Source organism: Leucoraja erinacea, chromosome 30 (genome assembly GCF_028641065.1).
Source record: "Leucoraja erinacea ecotype New England chromosome 30, Leri_hhj_1, whole genome shotgun sequence".
In the NCBI taxonomy this organism is placed as follows: Eukaryota; Metazoa; Chordata; class Chondrichthyes; order Rajiformes; family Rajidae; genus Leucoraja; species Leucoraja erinaceus.
This window is the reverse complement of record NC_073406.1, coordinates 24,743,136-24,763,823: the sequence shown is the minus strand read 5'-3', so window position 1 is coordinate 24,763,823 and position 20,688 is coordinate 24,743,136. Positions and strand designations below refer to the sequence as shown.

At 45.4% G+C, this 20,688-nt stretch overlaps 1 protein-coding gene across 3 annotated transcripts in view; it reads right to left on the bottom strand.

Annotated features, from left to right (window-relative positions):
* The window catches only part of LOC129711755 (probable G-protein coupled receptor 153), a 129,510-nt gene that overhangs the window by 39,257 nt on the left and 69,565 nt on the right, over positions 1 to 20,688 (bottom strand). For all 3 annotated transcript variants that reach the window (XM_055659685.1, XM_055659687.1, XM_055659686.1), the window contains exon 3: positions 13,279 to 13,708. In XM_055659685.1, coding sequence (XP_055515660.1) covers positions 13,279 to 13,708 — 430 coding nt within the window. The remainder of the gene's footprint in view (positions 1 to 13,278; positions 13,709 to 20,688) is intronic.

The window sequence follows — 20,688 nt, the reverse complement described above, 5'->3', positions numbered from 1 at the left end:
TTTGATCTTTTATCATGCAATTTCATCTCAGAAGAATAAAAAGATTAATTTAGGTCAGTTGAGGAACATATCACCACATCTCTGAATAACAATTGAAATAATTCAGCGTACAATGAAGCCTGCTGTTACTTGGAAAATCAGGGCAGCATCTCTCCTCCCCCCCCCCCCCCCCCCCTCCTCCCCCCCCTCCCCCCCCCCCCCCCCCCCCCCCCCCCCACCCCCCCCCCCCCCCCCCATCCCCCCCCGTCTCCCCCCCGTCCCCCAGTCTGTCCCCTCATGGACAAGAAGGAATATGACAAGACAATCACAGATTGTCACACCTTGTTCCCTGGTTTTGTTACCTAATTAAACACACTCCCTTGCACCACATTCAGCACGGTGCTACTAAAGCAATGAATGAAAGGAATGGTAACCCACTGGACATATAGAGTAATAATGATACAGTGTGGAAACAGGCCAATTCAGTCCAACTTGCACACTCCAACCAACATGTCCCAGCTACACTGGTAACACTTGCCTGCATTTGGTCCATATCCCTCTTAAAGGCCCACTTTCACCACCCAATTCACGACCTCTGCCGAGTTTGTCCTTGACTCATACTCGCAGCATGGTCGTCACGAGGTCGTAGATAGGTCGTAGGTAGGTCGTAAGTAGGTTGTGATGCTAGTCGTAGGTACTCGTGGCATCAAGTAGGTCGGGGCGTTTTTTCTAACCTGATGAAAAATGTCCACGAGTAAAGAAGTTTGTGAATTTGGTCGTGAAAGTGGGACGGGCCCTTGAAGGGCCTGTCTCACTTTCACGATCTAATTCACGAACATTTTTACTCGTGGACCCAGGACCTGTCTAATTGCTTCTTACATGTCACGATAATCCCTGCCACAACTGCCTCCTCCGGCAGCTCGTTCCATACACCCACCACCCTTTGCGTGAAAAAGTTATCCCTCAGATTCCTATAAAATCTTTCCCCCTTCACCTTAAACCTGTGCCCTCTGGTTCTCAACTGCCCAACTCTGGGCTAGATTACTGAACTAGTGGATATTTCTAGACTGGCCTGGTTTACTGATTCAGAGACATATGTTTAAATTTCACAGTGACAACCAGGGAATTTAAATCAGTTAATTAAAAGCTAATCTCAGTAACTATTGAAATAGATAGTTTTAAAGTCTCAAGTGGTTCATTATTGTTCTTCAGGGAGCGAACTCTACCAGCTGGTCTGGCCTGCACATGTCTCCACATCAACAATGATGTTGGATTTTAAATGCCATTTTAAATAGCCCCTTACTAAACACTTTAAATCCCCTCCCATTCCCACACTGACCTTTCTGTCCTGGGCCTCCTCCACTGTCAGCGTGAGGCCCGGCGCAAATGGGAGGAACAGCACCTCATATTTTGCTTGGGAAGCTGACACCCCAGCAGTATGAATATTGATTTGGCTGAATTCGAATAACCCTTGCTTTCCCTCTCCCCCCAGCAACCATTTGCAAAGCTTTCACTTCAATCCAAACATTAAGGGCACTTAAGGTCAATAAAACCACACTCACAGTTTAGTACACATGTGTTCAGTGTTAATCACAGCTCAGACTGAGAGACGTGACCGTCTCACTTCCCCATCTTGCAGAGACTGACTGAGGCACAACACTTCCGGGTTTTATAGTCCCTCCTTCTCTCCCACCAGCAAGGGCAGCAGAGAGAATCTCAACATTTTTTAAACATTAATAACTAATTTATTTTTCATCGTTGGGAATAATCCTCTTGTCCTACGCAGCGGAGGGGGACTCTGAATAAGATGGCCTAAAATCACAGCTGTAAGTGGCAGAGTTTTTTCTAAAATCATGAAACAGAAAAACAGGAAGTAATATAGATGGGAGTTGGGGATGGAAGATGAGCGCACAGAAGGAGGGAAAGGAGCAAGGTGACTGGGATGGTGGGAGAAATGGGTGTGCATTAGAGGAAGTGGAGGGGTGTTATTTTAAGTTAGAAAATGTAATGTCATTGGGTTGTAAGATACACAAGCAAAATATGAGATACAGTTTTTCCAGTATGCATGTGGCCTCAATCCTGCAATGGAGGAGGTCCAGGACAGAAATCTTAGATTGGGAATGGGAAGGGGAGTTAAAATGGTTAGCACAAGGGGGATTCAGCAGGCCTTGGTGGACTGAGCGCAAGTGTCTAGTGAATTGGTAGCTTCGACTACGCTTGGTGTCACCGATGTAAAGAGGTCCACATCCGGAACACTGAATGCAGTAGATAAGGTTAGAGGAGGTGCATGTGAACCCGTGTCTCATCTGGAAGGACTGTTGGGTTCCTGGATGGTGGTATAGGGACAGGTGTTACATATTCAGCAGCTGCAGGTGGGGTGGTGGTTTGGGTGGGGAAGGGATGAGTGAACCAGGGAGTTGTGGGGAAAGTGGTCTCTGCAGAAAGCAGTATGGCCAGGAGAATGTGACTGGTGGTTTGATAACGTTAAAGTTGGCATAAATCTTGGAGAATGATGTGTTGGATGCAGAGGTTGGTGGAGGGAATGGCAAGAACCAACGGAACTCTATTCCCTCGACTAACGGTCTACACTGCCTAGCGGAGCTGGTCGTCACTCTTAACAATTTGTCCTTCGACTCCTTCCTCCAAATCCAAGGCGTATCTAATGACACCCACATGGGCCCCAGCTACGCCTGCTTCTTTGTAGGGTACATTGAACAATCCCTGTTCCAGGCGTACACTGGCCCTATCCCCGAACTCTACCTGCGCTATATTGAGGACTGCATCGGTGCTTCCACCTGCATCCAGCTGCACCAGCTGCTGAAAGACCTTTATGTTTCCATGCCGCCGATATGGGCAATGAACCAGCCTTCCCTACCACACTATTTACCTGCACCACTTCCCACTGGCAGTCTGGTCCAGCAGGGAATAGCAGCTGGATATGTAATAACAGCACCTGGGGTCCTCAATTCCAGACTACATTAGTTCTCATAGTATTCAGTCAAACACAGACAAGGAAACCTCCTCCTGACCTACTCACCTCCTCAGCTGTAAGTCATCTGCTCTTCCACATAGAACAACACATGGAAGAAGCACTGATAGCTCCAAGGACAAGACTGTAGTCAGAGTGGGTTGGCCAGGTCCTGATGGCCAGAGGTGTTATACTGGGTCTGCAGCAGGCAATGTGTAAACCAACACAAGGGATAAACCTACATGAGCTCCCTGTGGCAGATGCATCTGACGGGACAACACTGGTAGAAATAATTGCCTCATTGTTCTCATGGAGACATGGTACTGATTACACATCAGGAGAACACACTTCATCGTGTTGTGTGGCAATGCATAGGCACTAAACGCAACAGACTCACAGCAGATGTGGCAGCTCTAGGAGATACTGAACCATCATGAGCAGCAGCAATGTATACAACCTCACTGCCTGGCATATCCCTCACTCTACCATTACCGTTAAGCCAGCGCGCAGCTCTGGGTCAATGAGAAGTCTAGAAGAACATGGTGCAAGGTGCCAGCTTTCTAGTGGCTCTGTCCTGGCAGGTCATAAGCAAGGATTGTAAGGAAACAGCTTGGCACATTGCCTGCAAGTTCTGACCATCAGGCTTCTAGAACAGTCCTTCCATAAACCCGGGTGTTGTACGATTCACCTCCAGTATTGTCTGATCTCCTTGGATCACATGCCAAACAAGGCTTTTCAATGTACCTCGGTACACCTGACAATAATAACTGAAACCTGATTCGGTTTATCATGTAAATACCCAGGACATGCACTGTAAATGGATCGATTGTAATCATGTTTTGTCTCTCTGTTGACTAGCTAGCACACCACAAAAGCTTTTCACTGTACCTTGGTACATGTGACAATAAACTAAAATGAACTGAACTGACTATGACTCTCTAAGACTATCGTTTGGCCAGTCCGTGGGACACATCTCCCAGTTCAAACATAATTCGATTATGCAACAAGGACTTGCTGGGTATTAAGCAGCAAATGGACTCTGCAGAAGACTCTGTTAACCAACCGGTCAGAACAAAGCTCTGCGGTCTCATCACATGTCGACGTGAATGGTAACATGAGGAGCTTCACATGCTGGAGTCAAGAGCAAAATAGATCCACTTAGCTGTGTCCACCCTCAGAAAATCTCCCCCACAAATATCGGGCAGGTGGTTGCATATTGAGGGATCCAACAACAAGCAAAGCTTACACACAAAGAACCATCGTCCCAGCCTACTCCGTCCATCCTCCATCCTATCCTAGCAACTACACAGACTCTGCAGATGTGGTGCCACCTTGGTTTAGTCTTGAAGCCCTGGCTTTGGAAGTTCGCTACACTTGGTTACACCCCATAAAGTCTCACAGCATCACATGGAATGTGGACATTAAGCCTTCTAACTCCTATCATTTGGTGAATCAGTTCATCTCAATATTGCACACCACTTGGAGACGGCACCAAATGCTGGAGGAACTCAGCGGGTCAGGCAGCTTCTGTGGAGAAATGGACAGATAACGTTTTGGGTCGGGACCTTTCTTTGGACTTTCAACATGAATGGCGGTGGATAATTAAACAGCTGACAGATGCAGGAGACAGCAAACATGCCAGTGGTGACAGGGCCAGCACATGAATGCAGAAGAAAAAGCTGAAATGTTTACAACTATGTTCATCCAAAGTGCTGAATAGATGTCACCCACCATCGTAGAAACCACTAGGATATACTCCATGTGAATCCGATAGTGTGTGTGAGCCCTGCATACAGCAAAGACTGTTCGACGATCCTTTATTGTCACGTGTTCACTGCAAGGTGAAATTATTTTTGCGCAGCTCACACAAGCACGAGTCACCATATTTCAGGCAGCGCTTCCTATTAATAACTTGTTCACTGGTGCCACTGCATTTCCATCATTAGCGCTTGCCTCCAATCCTCAGCGCAGTCTTGCCAAAACAAGGACCAAAAGTGAAGTCCTTTGTGTGTGTAGGATGGTGTTAATGTGCGGGGATCGCTGGTCAGCACGGACCCGGTGGGCCGAAGGGCCTGTTTCCTCGCTGTATCTCTAAACTAAACTAAACTATAAAGTTCAATGGCGTTAAAATTGCCAAGACATCCATCATCAACATCACCACTGAGTTTGATCTGCCACATGAATCCTATGGCTGCAGGTCGGGGGACAGCTCCCTTCCTGTGGGGACTCATCAGGCAGCCCAAAGCATTGCCAGACAAGCACAAACCAGGAGTGAGATGGAACACTCTCTACCTGTCTGGATGAGAGCAGCTCAAACTATTTTAAAGCAGCTCGACACTATCCAGGACTAAGCAACAGCCTGACTGACTCTCTAAGCAATTATTATTTCCTCCACAATGTCGGCCAGCTCACAATAACTGCAGCATGTACCATCTACAAAACACACACAGTGATCTTTCACTGGGACTATTCTGACACTATCTCCTAAAGACAGTCGCCATGGGTAGCATGGAACAGCATTCCCATCCAAGTTATGTACTTCACCAATTTTGGAAATATATTACCAGTCCTTCCATGTTGCTGGTTTAAATCCTGGAACTCCACACAATCACTACATGGACTACTTCCGCTAAAGACTAATCATCTTCACCTCCTTCAGGGGAATTAATGATGGACAATAAATGTTGGCACCAAAGCCCAGCTCCCAAGATAAATGTGAACGGAGAGATACAACTGTTGTAGCATTGGTAATGTGGGATTGGCCCTGTGGGAAGTGATGTTTAATGGGGAGATGCAAATGAAAGAGTAAGGAAGTTTTACCTTCCTTTCCTGGAGGTATTGAGCCTTGTTGAGTTACATCCCCCCCAAGGCCAATGGTCTGTTACCTGTTCCAGGTTATCGTTCTATATTCACAAGGCTGAAGGTTGAATGCTGGAACATCCACAGGAATCAATATCTTGTACCAGCAACATGGAGGCAATGGCCAAGAATCCTGCGTCTACTTCCTTAGAAGGCTTAGGAAATTCACCATGTCCCCAAAACTCTCACCAACTTCTACAGATGTGCCGTAGAAAGCATCCTGTCAGGATACACCACAGCCTAGATTGAGAACAGCTTCGTCCAAGACCACAAGAAATTGCAGAGAGTTGTGTATGTAGCCCAGATCATTACACAAACCAACCTCCCTTCCATTAACTCCATCTACACTTCATGCTACTTCAGCAAGGCTGCCAGCATAATCAAGGACCCATCACACCCCAGTCACTCCCTCTTCTCCCCTCTCCCCTCTCCCATCAGGTAAGAAGTACAGAAGTTTGAAACTGCACACCTCCAGATTCAGGAACAGCTGCATAACAGCTATCAGGCAACCTAATGGTCCTTTCACCAGCTAGAGCGTGGTCCCGATCTCCCACCTACCTTCATTGGACTATATTAATTGGACTATATTGGACATTGATGTTTACTTTGCACCAAATGCTGTATCCTTTATCTGTGCACTGTGGGCCACTTGATTTTACTAATGTAACAATAGACACAATTCTGCCCAATATCTACCTGATCCCTTACCCAATATGTACTTAATCTGTTGGCTATTTCACATCAATTAGAAACATTGATCATGAAGAAGTCACCAACCAGAACCTATCCAGTGAACACAATTCTATGTTTTATTTCATCATTAACTAATATACAATAATGATATAAATTCAGTTTTTTTTTTCCAAAGGTCTTAATCAATTATTTCCTTGATTTTGGACACGTGTTTATAGACAGTTTATAAAGTCAATAATGCAGCTGAATACTAAATGTCATCCTAACTCTGTCTTTTGAGTCTGATCAAGATGACTGGTGAATGAGACAAGCGGAGGTTGAGGGGAGAGCTGATAGAGATGCTGATAGGTTCTGTATGCGATTAGTTTAGCTAGGCTTCATGGTCGGCACAGACCTTGTGGAACTAAGAGCCTGTTCCTGTGCTGTACCTTCCTATAAAAATAGACACACAGTGCTGGAGTAACTCAGCAGGTCAGCCAGCATCTTTGGAAGGCTCGAGTCTGAAGGAGGGTCTCGACCTGAAACATTGCCTATCCATGTCCTCCAGAGATGCTGCCTGATTCACTGAGTTACTCTAGCACTTTAATGTTTTTTTTGTGTGGCCCAGCATCTGCAGTTCCTTCCATAAGTGGGCCGAGCTATGAAGGAAGATGGGCCTGCAATAGCCTTTCACGTTCCTAATGAATTATTACATCCTCGTTATCATTCTCTATCCTTAATTATCTTTTCAATCCAGAATTTAGTTCAGCTCTGGGGAAACTATTTCACAACTATTTCGGGCTGCACGGTGGTGCAGCGGTAAAGTTGCTGCCTTACAGCGCCAGAGGCCCTGGTTCGATCCTGACTATGGGTGCCGTCTGTACAGAGCTTGTACGTTCTCACTACGACCACGTGGGTTTTCTCTGAGATCTTTGGTTTCCTCCCACACTCCAAAGACGTACAAGTTTGTGGGTTAACTGGCTTGGTATATAAATATAAAATTGTCCAAGTCAAGTCAACTTTATTTGTCACATACACATACAAGATGTCCCTTGGGTAGTGCTAGTGTGCGGGGATCGTTGGTTGGTCTAGACTCTGTAGGCCGAAGGGCCTGTTTCCGCGCTGTATCTCCAAAGTAAACTAAAACTAAACTTTCTACCTTGATGGATGACAAAGTCGTGTCTAACTTCCTTTCTTCTTAGTCATAACTTGAAATTCCAGGTGTACGGAAATAATGGATAATTCTCCTGGGTCAATCAAACCATTCCTCTTCCAAATCCCAAATACAGTTCTCAGATCTCCATTACTTCCAAGAGAAACAATATTGGCTCATAATTTAAGTTCCAGATGTTCGCAATTATTTTTGTTGCTCATTGCAAATACATACATGGAGTTGAACAATTCCAGGCACTTCACTTGAAGTGGGCGGTACTGTGGTGCAGCGGGTAGAGCTGCTGGCTCACAGTGCCAAAGGTCCGGGTTCGATCCTGACCTCGGGTGCTGTCTGTGTAGAGTTTGCACGTTCCCCCTGTGTGTATGTGGGTTTCCTACGGGTCCTCCAGTTTCCTCCTACTTCGTAAAGAGGTGCTGGTTTGTAGGTTAATTGGCTTCTGTATATTGCCCCTAGTGTGTCGGGAGTGGATGTGAAAGTGGGAAAACATAGAACTAGCATGAACGGGTGGTGTGGTGTGGACTAGGTGGGCCGAAGGGCCTGTTTCCATGCTGGATCTTTCAATGAATCAATCAAGTGCAGCTCTGTGAATACTAAACCCTCCGGATTTGGTGTGAAGAAGTGAAAACTGTCGTAGACACCAAATGCAGAAAGTGAGATTGTAAGTGAAATTAAATAACAATCCTGCAGGTGGCAGCATTAGCACAAAACAGGCTCTGACGACATAGCACACATCAATGAATAACTCTAGGCAGAAAATTGTGAGTAAAATCTAAAATTATGAGGAACTTAACATCTTCCATGTGGGATTCCTGTAGCTACACAAATCCCAGGGTAAAGATGGAAGGTTATCTTTGAGTAAGCACTGCCAGAAAGGCAGTCAGTGGTTCAATGGTAAACATAAAAAGAAAATTGGGTAAGTACAGGATCAGGGCTAAAAAGTGGACAAAGTGGGGTTGTTGGAGCTGAACTCCATCTTGTGAGGCCACAGCTAGGTCTAATCTTTGAAAATATGCTAAAACATTCAACAAGGCAATCGGAGCGATGGAGATAGTGATCCTCTTACGTGAAAGTGGATCAGATGTATAAAACAAGAACAATTTCAAACAGTTGAGAAATTAAACAAGCATTTCAAAGCCACAGTTCTCGAGGTAACTGAAAGCTAAAAGTGTGGAACACAAGAAGATAGACACAAAATGCTGTAGTAACTCAGCGGGTCAGGAAGCCAAGTCTGGACCTGCTGGACAGACTGCATAGATTCCTAGAGTGATACAGAGTGGAAACAGGCCCTTTGGCCCAGCTTGCCCACACCGGCCAACATGTCCCAGCTACACTAGTCCCGCCTGTCAGTATTTGGTCCTTATCCCTCCAAACCTGTCTTATCCATTATCTGTCTAACTGCTTCTTAAATATTGGGATAGTCCCTGCCTCCTCTGGGAGCTTGTTCCATACACCCACCACCCTTTGTGTGAAAACGTTACCCCTCAGATTCCTATTATATCTTTTCCCCTTCACCTTAAACGTATGTCCACTGGTCCTCGATTCCCCTACTCTGGGCAAGAGATTCTGTGCATCTACCCAATCTATTCCTCTCGTGATCTTAAACACCTCTATAAAATAACCCCTCATCCTCCTGCGCTCCAAGGAATAGAGTCCCAGCCTACTTAACCTCTGCCTATAGCTCACACTCTCTAGTTATAGCAGCATAGAAACACAGAAAATAGGTGCAGGAGTAGGCCATTCGGCCCTTCGAGCCAGCACTGCCATTCAATGGTTGATCATCCAAAATCAGTACCCCGTTCTGACTTTTTCCCCATATCCCTTGATTCCCTTGGCCCTAAGAGCTAAATCTAACTCTCTCTTGAAAACATCCTCATAATTCTTCTCTGTACCCTTTCGGCTTGCAAACATCTTTCCTATAACACTGTGCCCAGAACTGAACACAATACCCTAAATGTGGCCTCACCAATGTGTTATACAACTGCAACATGACCTCCCAACTTCTATACTCAATACTCTGGCTGATGAAGGACAATGTGCCAAAAGCCTATTTGACCACCCGATCTACCTGCGACTCCACCTTCAGGGAACTATGCACCTGCACTCCTAGATCCTGGATCTGCATCACTGGAGCAACTCTTAGTCTGATGATGTGTCTCGACCCAAAATGGCACCAATTCCTTTTCTCCAGACACGTTACCTGACCCACTGAGTTACCCCAGCACTTTGTGTCTATCTTCGGTGGGAACTAACATCCGCAGTTCCTTCTTACACTGCGTGGAATACACAATGGGATGCGATGAGAGTTAATTGGTGATTATACTCTGCCCACACATTGTATTTTTGGTGAATTATTTACAGAACCCTGTGAGGGGGGCTCATTTTTGGATTAACGACAAAAGGATTTGGTCAAAGTTGCTCAGCATTCCTGAGCCTTTCAGAAAGCCCATCGGACAGAAACTTGATGGAAGTGACTTAGATGGAAGGAGCATCATCTGTCCCAGACAGCAGTATTCCTGGTACTCATTGCCCCTGTATCACATCCTCCCGGAGCTAGAGAGAGAAACACAGGCCCAACACAAGCTACAAGTTAGTACAAGTAACGTCCGTCTGGCTCATTGTGGTCCAGTCACACATTCACAGGTCATAGGATCAGAATGAAGCCATTCAGCCCATCAGGTCTCCTCCAGCATTCAATCATGGCCGATCCAATTTCCCGTCATCTCCTGTCTCCTGCCATTTCCCCGTAACCTTAGACACCATTATTAATTAAGAACCTGTCCCTCTCGGCTTTAAAAGTACCCAATGACTTGGTCTCCACAGCCGTCTGTGACAATGCATTCCACAGATTCATCACACTTGACTAAGTAAATTCCTCCCCATCTCCTTTCTAAAGGTACGTCCTTATCTTCTGGGCCTATGCCCTCTGGTCCTAGTCACTCGCACTAGTGGAAACATCCTCTCCACATCCACTCTATCCAGGCCTTTCACTATTCGGTATGTTTCTATGAGGTCCCCCCTCATTGTCTCCCGTCAGTCCACTTACACTCAGTCACCAATAGTGATGGATGATATTGTCAAAAGTACTATCAAGCTACATCTACTCACCATATTTTCTTAAGCATGAAAGCATGTTCCATCAGATACAAGAGAGCTTCTTCCCATTGCTATAGGACTTTTGAACGCACTTCTCAGATACTAACCATGAATTCCCAATCTTCCTATCTACCTCATTGTGGCCCTTGCACATTTTTTAATCTGCACTTTCTTTGTAGCTGTAACATTATGTTCCGCACTGTGTTTTACTCATGTGTGGTGAGATTTTTCCTGGATAGCTCACAAAACAACATATTTCTCTATATCTATGTCCATGTACTGTAACGACATTTAAAAGACATTTGGACAGGTTCATGGATAGGAAATGTTTAGATTAATACAGGCCAAACACAGGCAGATGGGACCAGTGTAGATGGGACCTGATACAGTTGTGTCGAAGGACCCGTTACCACACAATTTGACTATAAATCCATGTGACAATAATAAACAAATGTCAATGTCAATATCAATACAACATAGAAGGCCATTTGGCCCATTGAGTTCATGCTCAGAACATTCCCATTATTTCTATCTACTTAGATTACTTGCATTCGATTATCTTTGACATGCTCATCAACGCCCACCAGGAGATATGTAAGGTTGATACCAGTGACGGGGCATCACCCTTTGTGGTGGTTACAAAGGCAGATAATAAAACAGTCAGACATTGCTGTGACCACAAGGTTCCATTCAATGCATCAATCAATGAGTGTTCAACAGTGTTCAATATAAACATCACTAAACCTCTATGTGTAGGAAGGAACTGCAGATGCTGGTTTACCGAAGACACAAAATGCTTGAGTGACTCAGCGGGACAGGCAGCATCTCGGGATAGAAGGAATGGGTGACGTTTGGGGTCGAGACCCTTCTTCAGTCTGTGAGTCAGGGGAGAGAGAAACAAGATACTGCACTGGCTGAAGTAAAAGTATTCAGAAAATGATATTTGTCTCATGCATTTGCCCAACCAAATATCCTTCAACAGAGCCAACAATATTGAACCACCACTACACATAAGGTTCTCTTTTCTCAGATTAACTCCCATATGGTGTTGAAATGTCTTCAAAGCATTTCCAACAATGGGCAATATGTTGCACAGAATAAATCTCTGCTTGTTCTAACTGCTGTGCACACTGATGAAGAACATCCTCAGATGCAAGGTGTCAGGGAAATAACAATGCTTTTGTGAAAAGTGAAGAGGTTTATTTTGTCTTATAAATGGTTTATAACCTGTGCGGAGGAAGTCAAAAGCTATTGAAAAAGCTCTGAAAAACGGGCGTTTACTTAAAGTGTCATTCCTGGGAATAGTGAAATATTGTGCACATTTTCTACTGGCCTTGGCAACAGGATTCTTAATTTATCATTTATTGATTGAATTGAATTGGTTACAGAGATACAGAGTGGAAACAGGCCCTTCAGCCCACCAAGCATCAGTCACCCCTTCATGCCAGTTCTATGTCATCTCACTTTTTCATCCACTCCCTACACACTAGCAGCAATATATACGGAGGCCAATTAACAATACAATATAATACGGTTTTATTTGTCACATTGCGCATAAAGTGCAAGTGAAATCTACAATGCAACCTCCAAACCTGCACGTTTTAGGAATATGGGAGGAAACCGGTGCACCCAGAGGAAGCCCAAGTGGTCAGACAAAGTGTGTGCAAACTCTATATGGACAGTAACCGAGATCAGGGTTAAACCCATGTCTCCGGCGCTGTGAGGCAGCAGCTCTACCAGCTGTGTCACTGAGGAAGGACATCCTGTGGAGCTGGAGTGGAGAGCAACAGCCTATTTACAACATGTATACAGTACAGTTTGGTGGTACAGTTCTTCTCATCCATTACAACACCAGCTGTGGATTAAGGTTAATGAGTGATGCTGTAGGCAGTTGTCAGGAGTGTGATGGATAACAGCCAGGCTCCCAATGCTCTGCCCATTGCAGTGAACATCACTTACCTGATCTTGAAGTGTGTCAAACAACTATCATTGAACCTCACAATACTGGAGTTGTATTTTTAACTTAATTTTACATCTGTGTGCACCTATAAGTTCCAAAAATATTTTTTAAACCAGAAACATTAAAACATTGTGTTTAAGAAGGAGCTGCAGATGCTGGAAAATCGAAGGTACACAAAAATGCTGGATAAACTCAGCGGGTGCAGCAGCATCTATGGAGCGAAGGAACGTCCAGAAACGTTGCCTATTTCCTTCGCTCCATAGATGCTGCTGCACCCGCTGAGTTTATCCAGCATTTTTGTGTACATTAAAACATTGGAAGTTTTGGTTATTACATCTGAATATTTTTCACTTTGTGGAGAGTAAAATTCTCCCAATTTGCTTTACCCCACTGCTACATTAATTTATCATTAAAAGATTTCTTGGGTATTAACTGGGAGAGAAAAATCTGCATCAGTTTCGTGTTGGGTTTTTTTTTTTTAAATTCCTTGCACAATTTTACTAAGCAAAGCAAAATTAACTCCTAGCAATGTTAATCTATTTGTCATATGCAGAGTGGAAGGCAGTGACTTACCAAAATGGGGAATCCAGTCAAAAAGTCATAGATAAAGACCATTCCACTGATCAAATAGGTGATCTGGAGAGAGGTTTTTAATGGTTCAGAGCCATCTATGGACGATCTCCGGTTACCTTGTGCATCCTCCACCACAATTGTGGGCACGTTGAATTTGTTCTTATTGAGGTTGTCCCCAGCGTGGACGGTGAACGTCTGAAAGAGGGTGATGACGATGCATACCACCCCCATCACTACACTCCCGCTGATCAAGAGCAGGAAGCAAACCCCAAAGCCCAGGCCGATCTCTGTGACGATGAAGCGGCAGTCCTTGGCGTAGAAGCGTTCAGTGGTGTCGTGCCAGCCCACTGCAGGCAGGGTGGAGAGGATGAACGACACCATCCAGATCCCCATCACTGTGTGCACCGCTTGCTTCTTGGTGTTACTCAACCTGCAACACACGTTACAAACGTCATCAAGATGATGATAGACACAAAATACTGGAGTTACTCAGCGGGACAGGCAGCATCTCTGGAGGGAAGGAATGGGTGACGTTTCCACAAACATCATCACACATCTGTCCTGTTCGTAATGGCCCGAAAACTATGACTTCAAATGTACATTTTATACCTAATAACTGTGAATAATATTTAATTATTTGCTTTGTTTCAATAGAATATAGAACGTGGAACAGTACAGCACAAGAACAGGCTCCTCAGTCCCGACCCGAAACATCACCCATCCCTTTTCCTCCAGAGATTTTGCCTGGCCCGCTGAGTTACTCCAGCACTTTGTGTCTACCTTCAGCTGACAGTGTCTATACTGAACATGATACTAAGATCATCTACCTGCACATATCACATATCTCTCCATTCCCTGCATATCCATATTAGTTTAGTTTAGAAACACAGTGCAGAAACTGACCTTTCAGCCGACCGAGACCAGTGATCCCCACACACACGCACTGTCCTACACACTAGGAACAATATACAAACCAATTAACCTACAAACCTGTAAATCCTTGGAGTGTGGGAGGAAACCGGAGCTCCCGGAGAAAACCCACGAGGCCACAGGGAGAACATACAAACTCTATACACACAGCACCCATAGTCGGGATTGAATTGAGGTCCGGCACTGTGAGCCAGCAACTCTACCTCTGCGCCACCATGCTGCCCAAATGTCCATCCAAAAACCTTAAGGATTGCACTAATATACTTGCTTCAATCACCACCCCAGCAACACATTCCAGGCACTCACCACCCACCCTCTGTGTAAAACACTTGCCCCGCACATCTCCTTTATACCTATACCACTCTCATTTTAAAGCTGGGCCCATTTAATACCACATTGCAAGACCTGAAGGGTGCAAGATAATGGGTTTTACTGTCAGAATGATCAGAACGGAAGTAATACCTGCCTTTCCCCTCCAGTACTAGGCTCACAAATCTGTGGATCACACCTCTTGACATTCGCCTCCACCTCCACAGAACAAGAGGGAAATTTCTCACCTTCAATCCCCCAGGGACAACCTAACAACAAGTGAACAGCTACTGTAAGTGCTGTTTGAATCCCATCCGGCCAAATGTATAGAAGTGTGAAAACACTCAACTCCAGATTCACCGAATGTTTCTTCCCTGCTGTTATCAGGCAACATGACCATGCTACCAACAAGTAGAGAGCAGTGCTGGACTATGATCTACCTCATTGGAGACCCTCGGACTATCTTTGATCGGACTTTACTGGCTGTACCTTGCACTAAACGTTATTCCCTTCATCATGTATCTGTACACTGTGGATGGCTCGATTGTAATCACATATTGTCATTCAGCTGACTGATTAGCACGCAACAAAAGCTTTTCACTGTACACATGACAATATACTAAACACTACTAAATGTGACAGAGACTTGTCTTTATTGCCCTGTGGACAGTGAGTTCCAGACCACCACAATCAGGGTGATATCTTTGTCCTCACCTTTCATCTAATCTTTTGGTTTTGGGCCTGGCCCCTAATTGGGAAAATACGTTCCTCCCATTTTACTGCATGTCGGCCGCTCATAATTGTATACTTCAATTAAGCCACCCCAACATTTCTTCCACTCTAATGAGATCACCCACAGCCTAATCACCATCTTCTCAAGTGTAAAACATTCCCAGTGCTATAAATCTGCTCTGCACCCTCTCCTGCGTAATTGCCTTTTCCCTGCAATGTGGTGACCAGAACCGTACACGACTGTGAATATCTAGGTCTGGGTCTGGCTCTTGTATATCCTCCCCTCTATGCCTTACTAATGAAATAAAACATCCAGAATGCTTTTTTAATCACCTCATCAACCTGATTTATCAATTTGCCATGCAATCCCTTGGTTTATATCACATTCCCAAATACCTTCAGATGGCAACCCTCTGCAAGATCTTTCATTTGCCACTTATGTGCCTCAATGGCTACTCTTGCAGATTAAATCTTCCATCCTTGTAATCAAATGTTAGGGTTATTTGCACCTCTTCTGCAAACTTCATTACCACCTACTCCAATAAATGAATAGGGTCCGGATACCTCCAATGGGATCCCACCACTAGCCACATCTTCCCACCTCCACCCCATTCCATCTTTCCGCAGAAACGGTTCCCTCCACAGCTCCCTGGTCAACTCGTCCCTTCCCACCCAATCCACCCCCTCCCCAAGTACTTTCCCCTGCAACCGCTGGAGATGCAACACCTATCCCTATACCTCCTCCCTCAACACCGTCCAAAGACCCAGAGAATCTTTTCAGGTGAGGCAGAGGTTCACTTGCACCTCCTCCAACCTCATCTACTGCATCCACTGTTCCAGGTGTGGATGAGATATATCGGCGAGACCAAGCGCAGGCTCGGCGATCGTTTCGCTGAACACCTTCACTCAGCTCGCCTTAACCTACCTGATCTCCCGGTTGTTCAGCACTTTAACCTCCCCCCCCCACCATTCCCAATCTGACCTTTCTGTCCTGGGCCTCCTCCATTGTCAGAGTGAGGCCCAGCGCAAATTGGAGGAACAGCATCTCATATTTCACTTGGGTAGCACCAGCAGTATGAATATTGACTTCTCTAACTTCAAATAGGTCTTGCTTTCCTTCTCTCTTCATTTGTCCCCCTTCCTATTTCTCCAACCAGTCTGACTGTCCCGATTAAATTTTGTCTCCTTATGCTTCGTTGTCACCTTCTAGCTAACAACGATCTATTCTACATTTTCCTTGTCTGCATCTCCTTTGATGTCTCAGTTTCACACCAGACCCTTCCTTATCTCTGTGTCTCCCTCTCCCCTGACTCGGTCTGAAGAAGAGTCTCAACCCAAAACATACCCATTCCTTCTATCCAGAGAAGCCGAGTTACTCCAGCATCTGGAAGATGGGAGATGGGGCATCTTGACCGACATGGACACATTGGGCTGAAGGACTGTTTCCGTGCTGTATGACTCTAAATGAATACGTGCTACAAGATATGTAGGAAGGAACTGCAGATGCTGGTTTAAACCGAAGATAGACACAAAAAGCTTTTGGGTCAAGATCCTTCTTCAGACTGAGAGTCAGGGGAGAGGGAGACACAGAGATAAGGAAGGGTCTTGACCCGAAACGTCTCCCATTCCTTCTCTCCCGAGATGCTGCCTGTCTCGCTGAGTTACTCCAGCATTTAGTGTCTGTCTACGTGCTACAAGAAGAATTAATCAACTACCACGCCCTGTTGAATCCCACCGGCAACATTCTCCCAGTTGCGTAAGCATCCATTGACTTGTCCTGCGCTTCCTGCTACCAAGCCAATTCTGGATCCAATTTGTCAAACTTGGGTTTCATGGACTTTTATATTTTTGATCGGCTGTCCTGAGGAAGCTGCTTAAACTCCTCACTAAAATCCAGATGCACTAATCAAGCCTCTATACCTCCTCTAAAAGTTCAATTAAGTTTGATAGACTTTCTACAAGACTTTTGAACAAGACTTTGCCTTCACAAACCTAACCTCAACTTCTTTTATTGATCTGCTTGTTTCTAAAAATACATTTGTACACCAGGTGTTTATACACATTAATATACATAAATACACAGAGATACATTAAATACAAAATAATCTCAAGAGTAAATACATTACTCATGAGATTAATGTTGGTAAATTTTAAAGCACTGGGGTTGCTCTATGCAATTTGTAATTCCATGGTTTAGCTTCCACCCTTTTTAAATAGTGGTACAGTGGTACAGTGTGAACAGTCCTCAAAGCCCCCGGCTTCACTCCCGTAGCCAAGAAGCACTGAACAATGATGGGTATCTGCTTCACTATTTTAAGCTCTCCTGATTCGGCCTAGGAAGCACTACATTTGAACCTGGCGATTTATCCATTTCCTCCTGTGTTTATTCAACATTTGACACCTTTCGTCCTTAACTACAATGCTGGCTCCATCCTCCCCTTTAGTGAAGCGACTTGTAAAAATATTTATTAATGCCTCCATCCACATCCTCTGCCACATACATGTGTGGCTGTACTATTTTACTTTCACCTCCACTTTTTGGCTACCAGACTTTCAACTGTAATAAACATTTGACGTCTAACATAAACTCTAATGGCTCAAAACAAGTCAAACTTAAGTACAATAGATAGAGCAGCAAGGAGTTCAGAATATACTTCTATTCTTGGTGTTCTAGGTTATCAGTTCCAAAACGTAGTCGAATGTCCACAGGTGTGGTCTCAAGCTTCTGTAAGCTTCTGTATCTTTTACCCGATGGGAGGGGGAGAAGGAGGAATGACTAGGGTGGGACAAGTCAGTCTCTGATTATGTTGGCTGCCTTTGTTGCTGTTGTCAGTGCAGACGGAGTCAATGGTGGGAAGTCTGGGCTGAATTATGGACTGGGATACAGCCACAACCCTCTGTAACTTCTTGTGGTCTTGGGTAGAGCTGTTCCTAAACCATGCAACCTGACTCTATGCTTTCTATTGTTGCATCTGTACGACGTTTGTAAAATCATTGAAGACGTGCCAAATTTCCTCACTCTCCTAAGGAAGTACTAATATGAACAAGCATTGAGAGATGGCTCTAACATGGAGCGTAGAGGGCACAGTGCATGTCAAGATCAAAATCATGAGGATGAATGTGGCCAAGGGGGTTTGCATGGAGAAAATGCTAAAGGCAAAAAACTCACTGGAAAGAAGGCATGGTGAACTGAGATAAATAAATTAAATCAAGGACAGCGAGAATTTGCCTGGGAACTTGCTAGTGGCTGATATTGGGGAGGGTTGGGAGGATGTTGGGAGAAAAATAAGAATTATATCAGAGTTCAGACAAGAAGGAATTTGAAGTGACAAATGGAGTGAATGACATCTGGTGATAAGGCCCTGCCACCACTGTAGTTTCATTGGGCTGCACTGGTGTTAAAGAGTAACCAAGTGAAGAGGATTGATAAGATGTGGTGCACAGATGTCTGCATTTCATGCTTCCATTAACCTCATGATCAATAAAGGGTTTATAAGGATGAGGAGCGACCTCATTGAAACTTACCAACTAGTGAAAGGCTTGGATAGAGTGGATGTGGAGAGAATGTTTCTGGGACAGTCTAGGACCAGTGATCCCCACAGAGCTGAAGGTTATGTACTGTGCGTGGCCCACCACCAGGGGCCGCCACAGATGTGCCTTTAGAAATGAGATGATGAGGAATTTATTTGGTGAGCGGGTGGTGAATCTGTGGAATTCATTGCCACACAAGGCTGTCGAGGCCAAGTCAATGGATATTTTTCAGGTGGAGATTGACAGGTTCTTGATTAGCATGGGGGTCAGGGGTTATGGGGGAGAAGGCAGGAGAATGGGGTTGAGAGGGAAAGATGGTTCAGCCACAAATGAATGGCAGAGTAGACTTGATGGGCCGAATGGCCTAATTCTGCTCCAAAAATTTAAGAACATGAAAGCACAAAAGAAAAATACTGTGGACATTGTAAATCTGATTTAACAACATTTCTGAGAAATACTCAGCAGGTTGGGCAGTGTCCATGGAGAGAGGATTAGATGCTCATTTCACCCTGAAGAGCCTTTGTCAGAAGGTTCCATTGAAAGATCGTTCACCTGGAACATCTTCCTTTCTCCATAGCTGCTGCTGACCAAGTGAGTGTTTTCTACAAATTCTGGTTTACACTAGGCGAAGGCATCACTCTTTCCCGAGAGACATGGAACTTGTTCGCTACGGAACAAAGAAGATACGGACCCCAATTGTCTCCCCTGGATAATTCCCAGCCGGTCTGTGGATGCTGCTGGTTTGTCCAGCTTCCCCCATCGCCCTGAAGGCCAGGACCGTCTACTCTCCTGGCTCCGACTGTTCCAGCTGCTGCCTCCAGGCCTCTCGACACCGACACACTGCTGGGTACCACAATTCTTCCTCTCATGCTAACCACTCCACTTCCCCACCCCGCACACCCCACTCTACTCTGCACTCCCCACCCCTTCCACGGCAACTCCCCTGAGCCCCTTTCCTTCACGCCACCCTCCTCAGATCGTGTGCCTTACCCCAGTCCCAAACTGTGTCGCCTTTTCACCATCCTCCCTCTGACCACCCCCTTCCCCAATGCAGAGGGATCTGGCCGCAGTAGACGCATTACCTTTGTACCCCTACACCCACAGCTCAACTGGTTACAAGGCTGTCATGATGTTGAGCTTCTTCTCCTGTCCCTCCACATGTGGAACTATTTCTCCAGCAGAGTCCTCACTACCCAATGATGACCCCCTTCCCATCCCTTCTTCAACATTCCTCCTCCTCATGGACTCTCTCTGCCGACCTTCTACCCTCTCCGTTCCTTTTTATTTTGAACTCCAGGCACAATCTCAACCCTCTTGACTTCTCCACTCCAGTCTCCTTACCCCTCACCCACCCCATACTCACCCTAGTCTCACCCCCTCTGCTCACTCAGTAACAATCCCGAGTATAATTATCAAGGGAGGTGCCGGTGTAGACTGGTGGGCTGACTTCCACCATGCTGAGGCCAGGCGCCAACACCTTCTCATAGCCACCCCTTGACCATGACCCCACAAATAAACAACAGGCCATTATCTCCCAGACTGTATCTGATTTCATCACCTCCCGCAATCTGCCTCCACACGCTCCAAACCTATCATTCGCCAGCCTCGCAAAGCCCACTTCTACCTCCTCCCCAAAATCCACAAACAGAACTGCCCTGACAGATCCATGGTTTGTACTTGCTCCTGCCCCAATGAACTCGTCTCCGCATACCTTGATTCCATTTTATCTGTCCTTTATGCAGTCCCTTCTGACCTACATCCGAGACACCTTACATGCTCTTCCATGCTTCAAGAACTTTCTAATCCTTGGCCTCCATCTCCTCACCTTTATCACTGACGTCCAGTTCTTTCACACATCCATCTCACACCAGAATGGTCTCAAGCGCCTTTGGTTCTTCCTTGAACAGG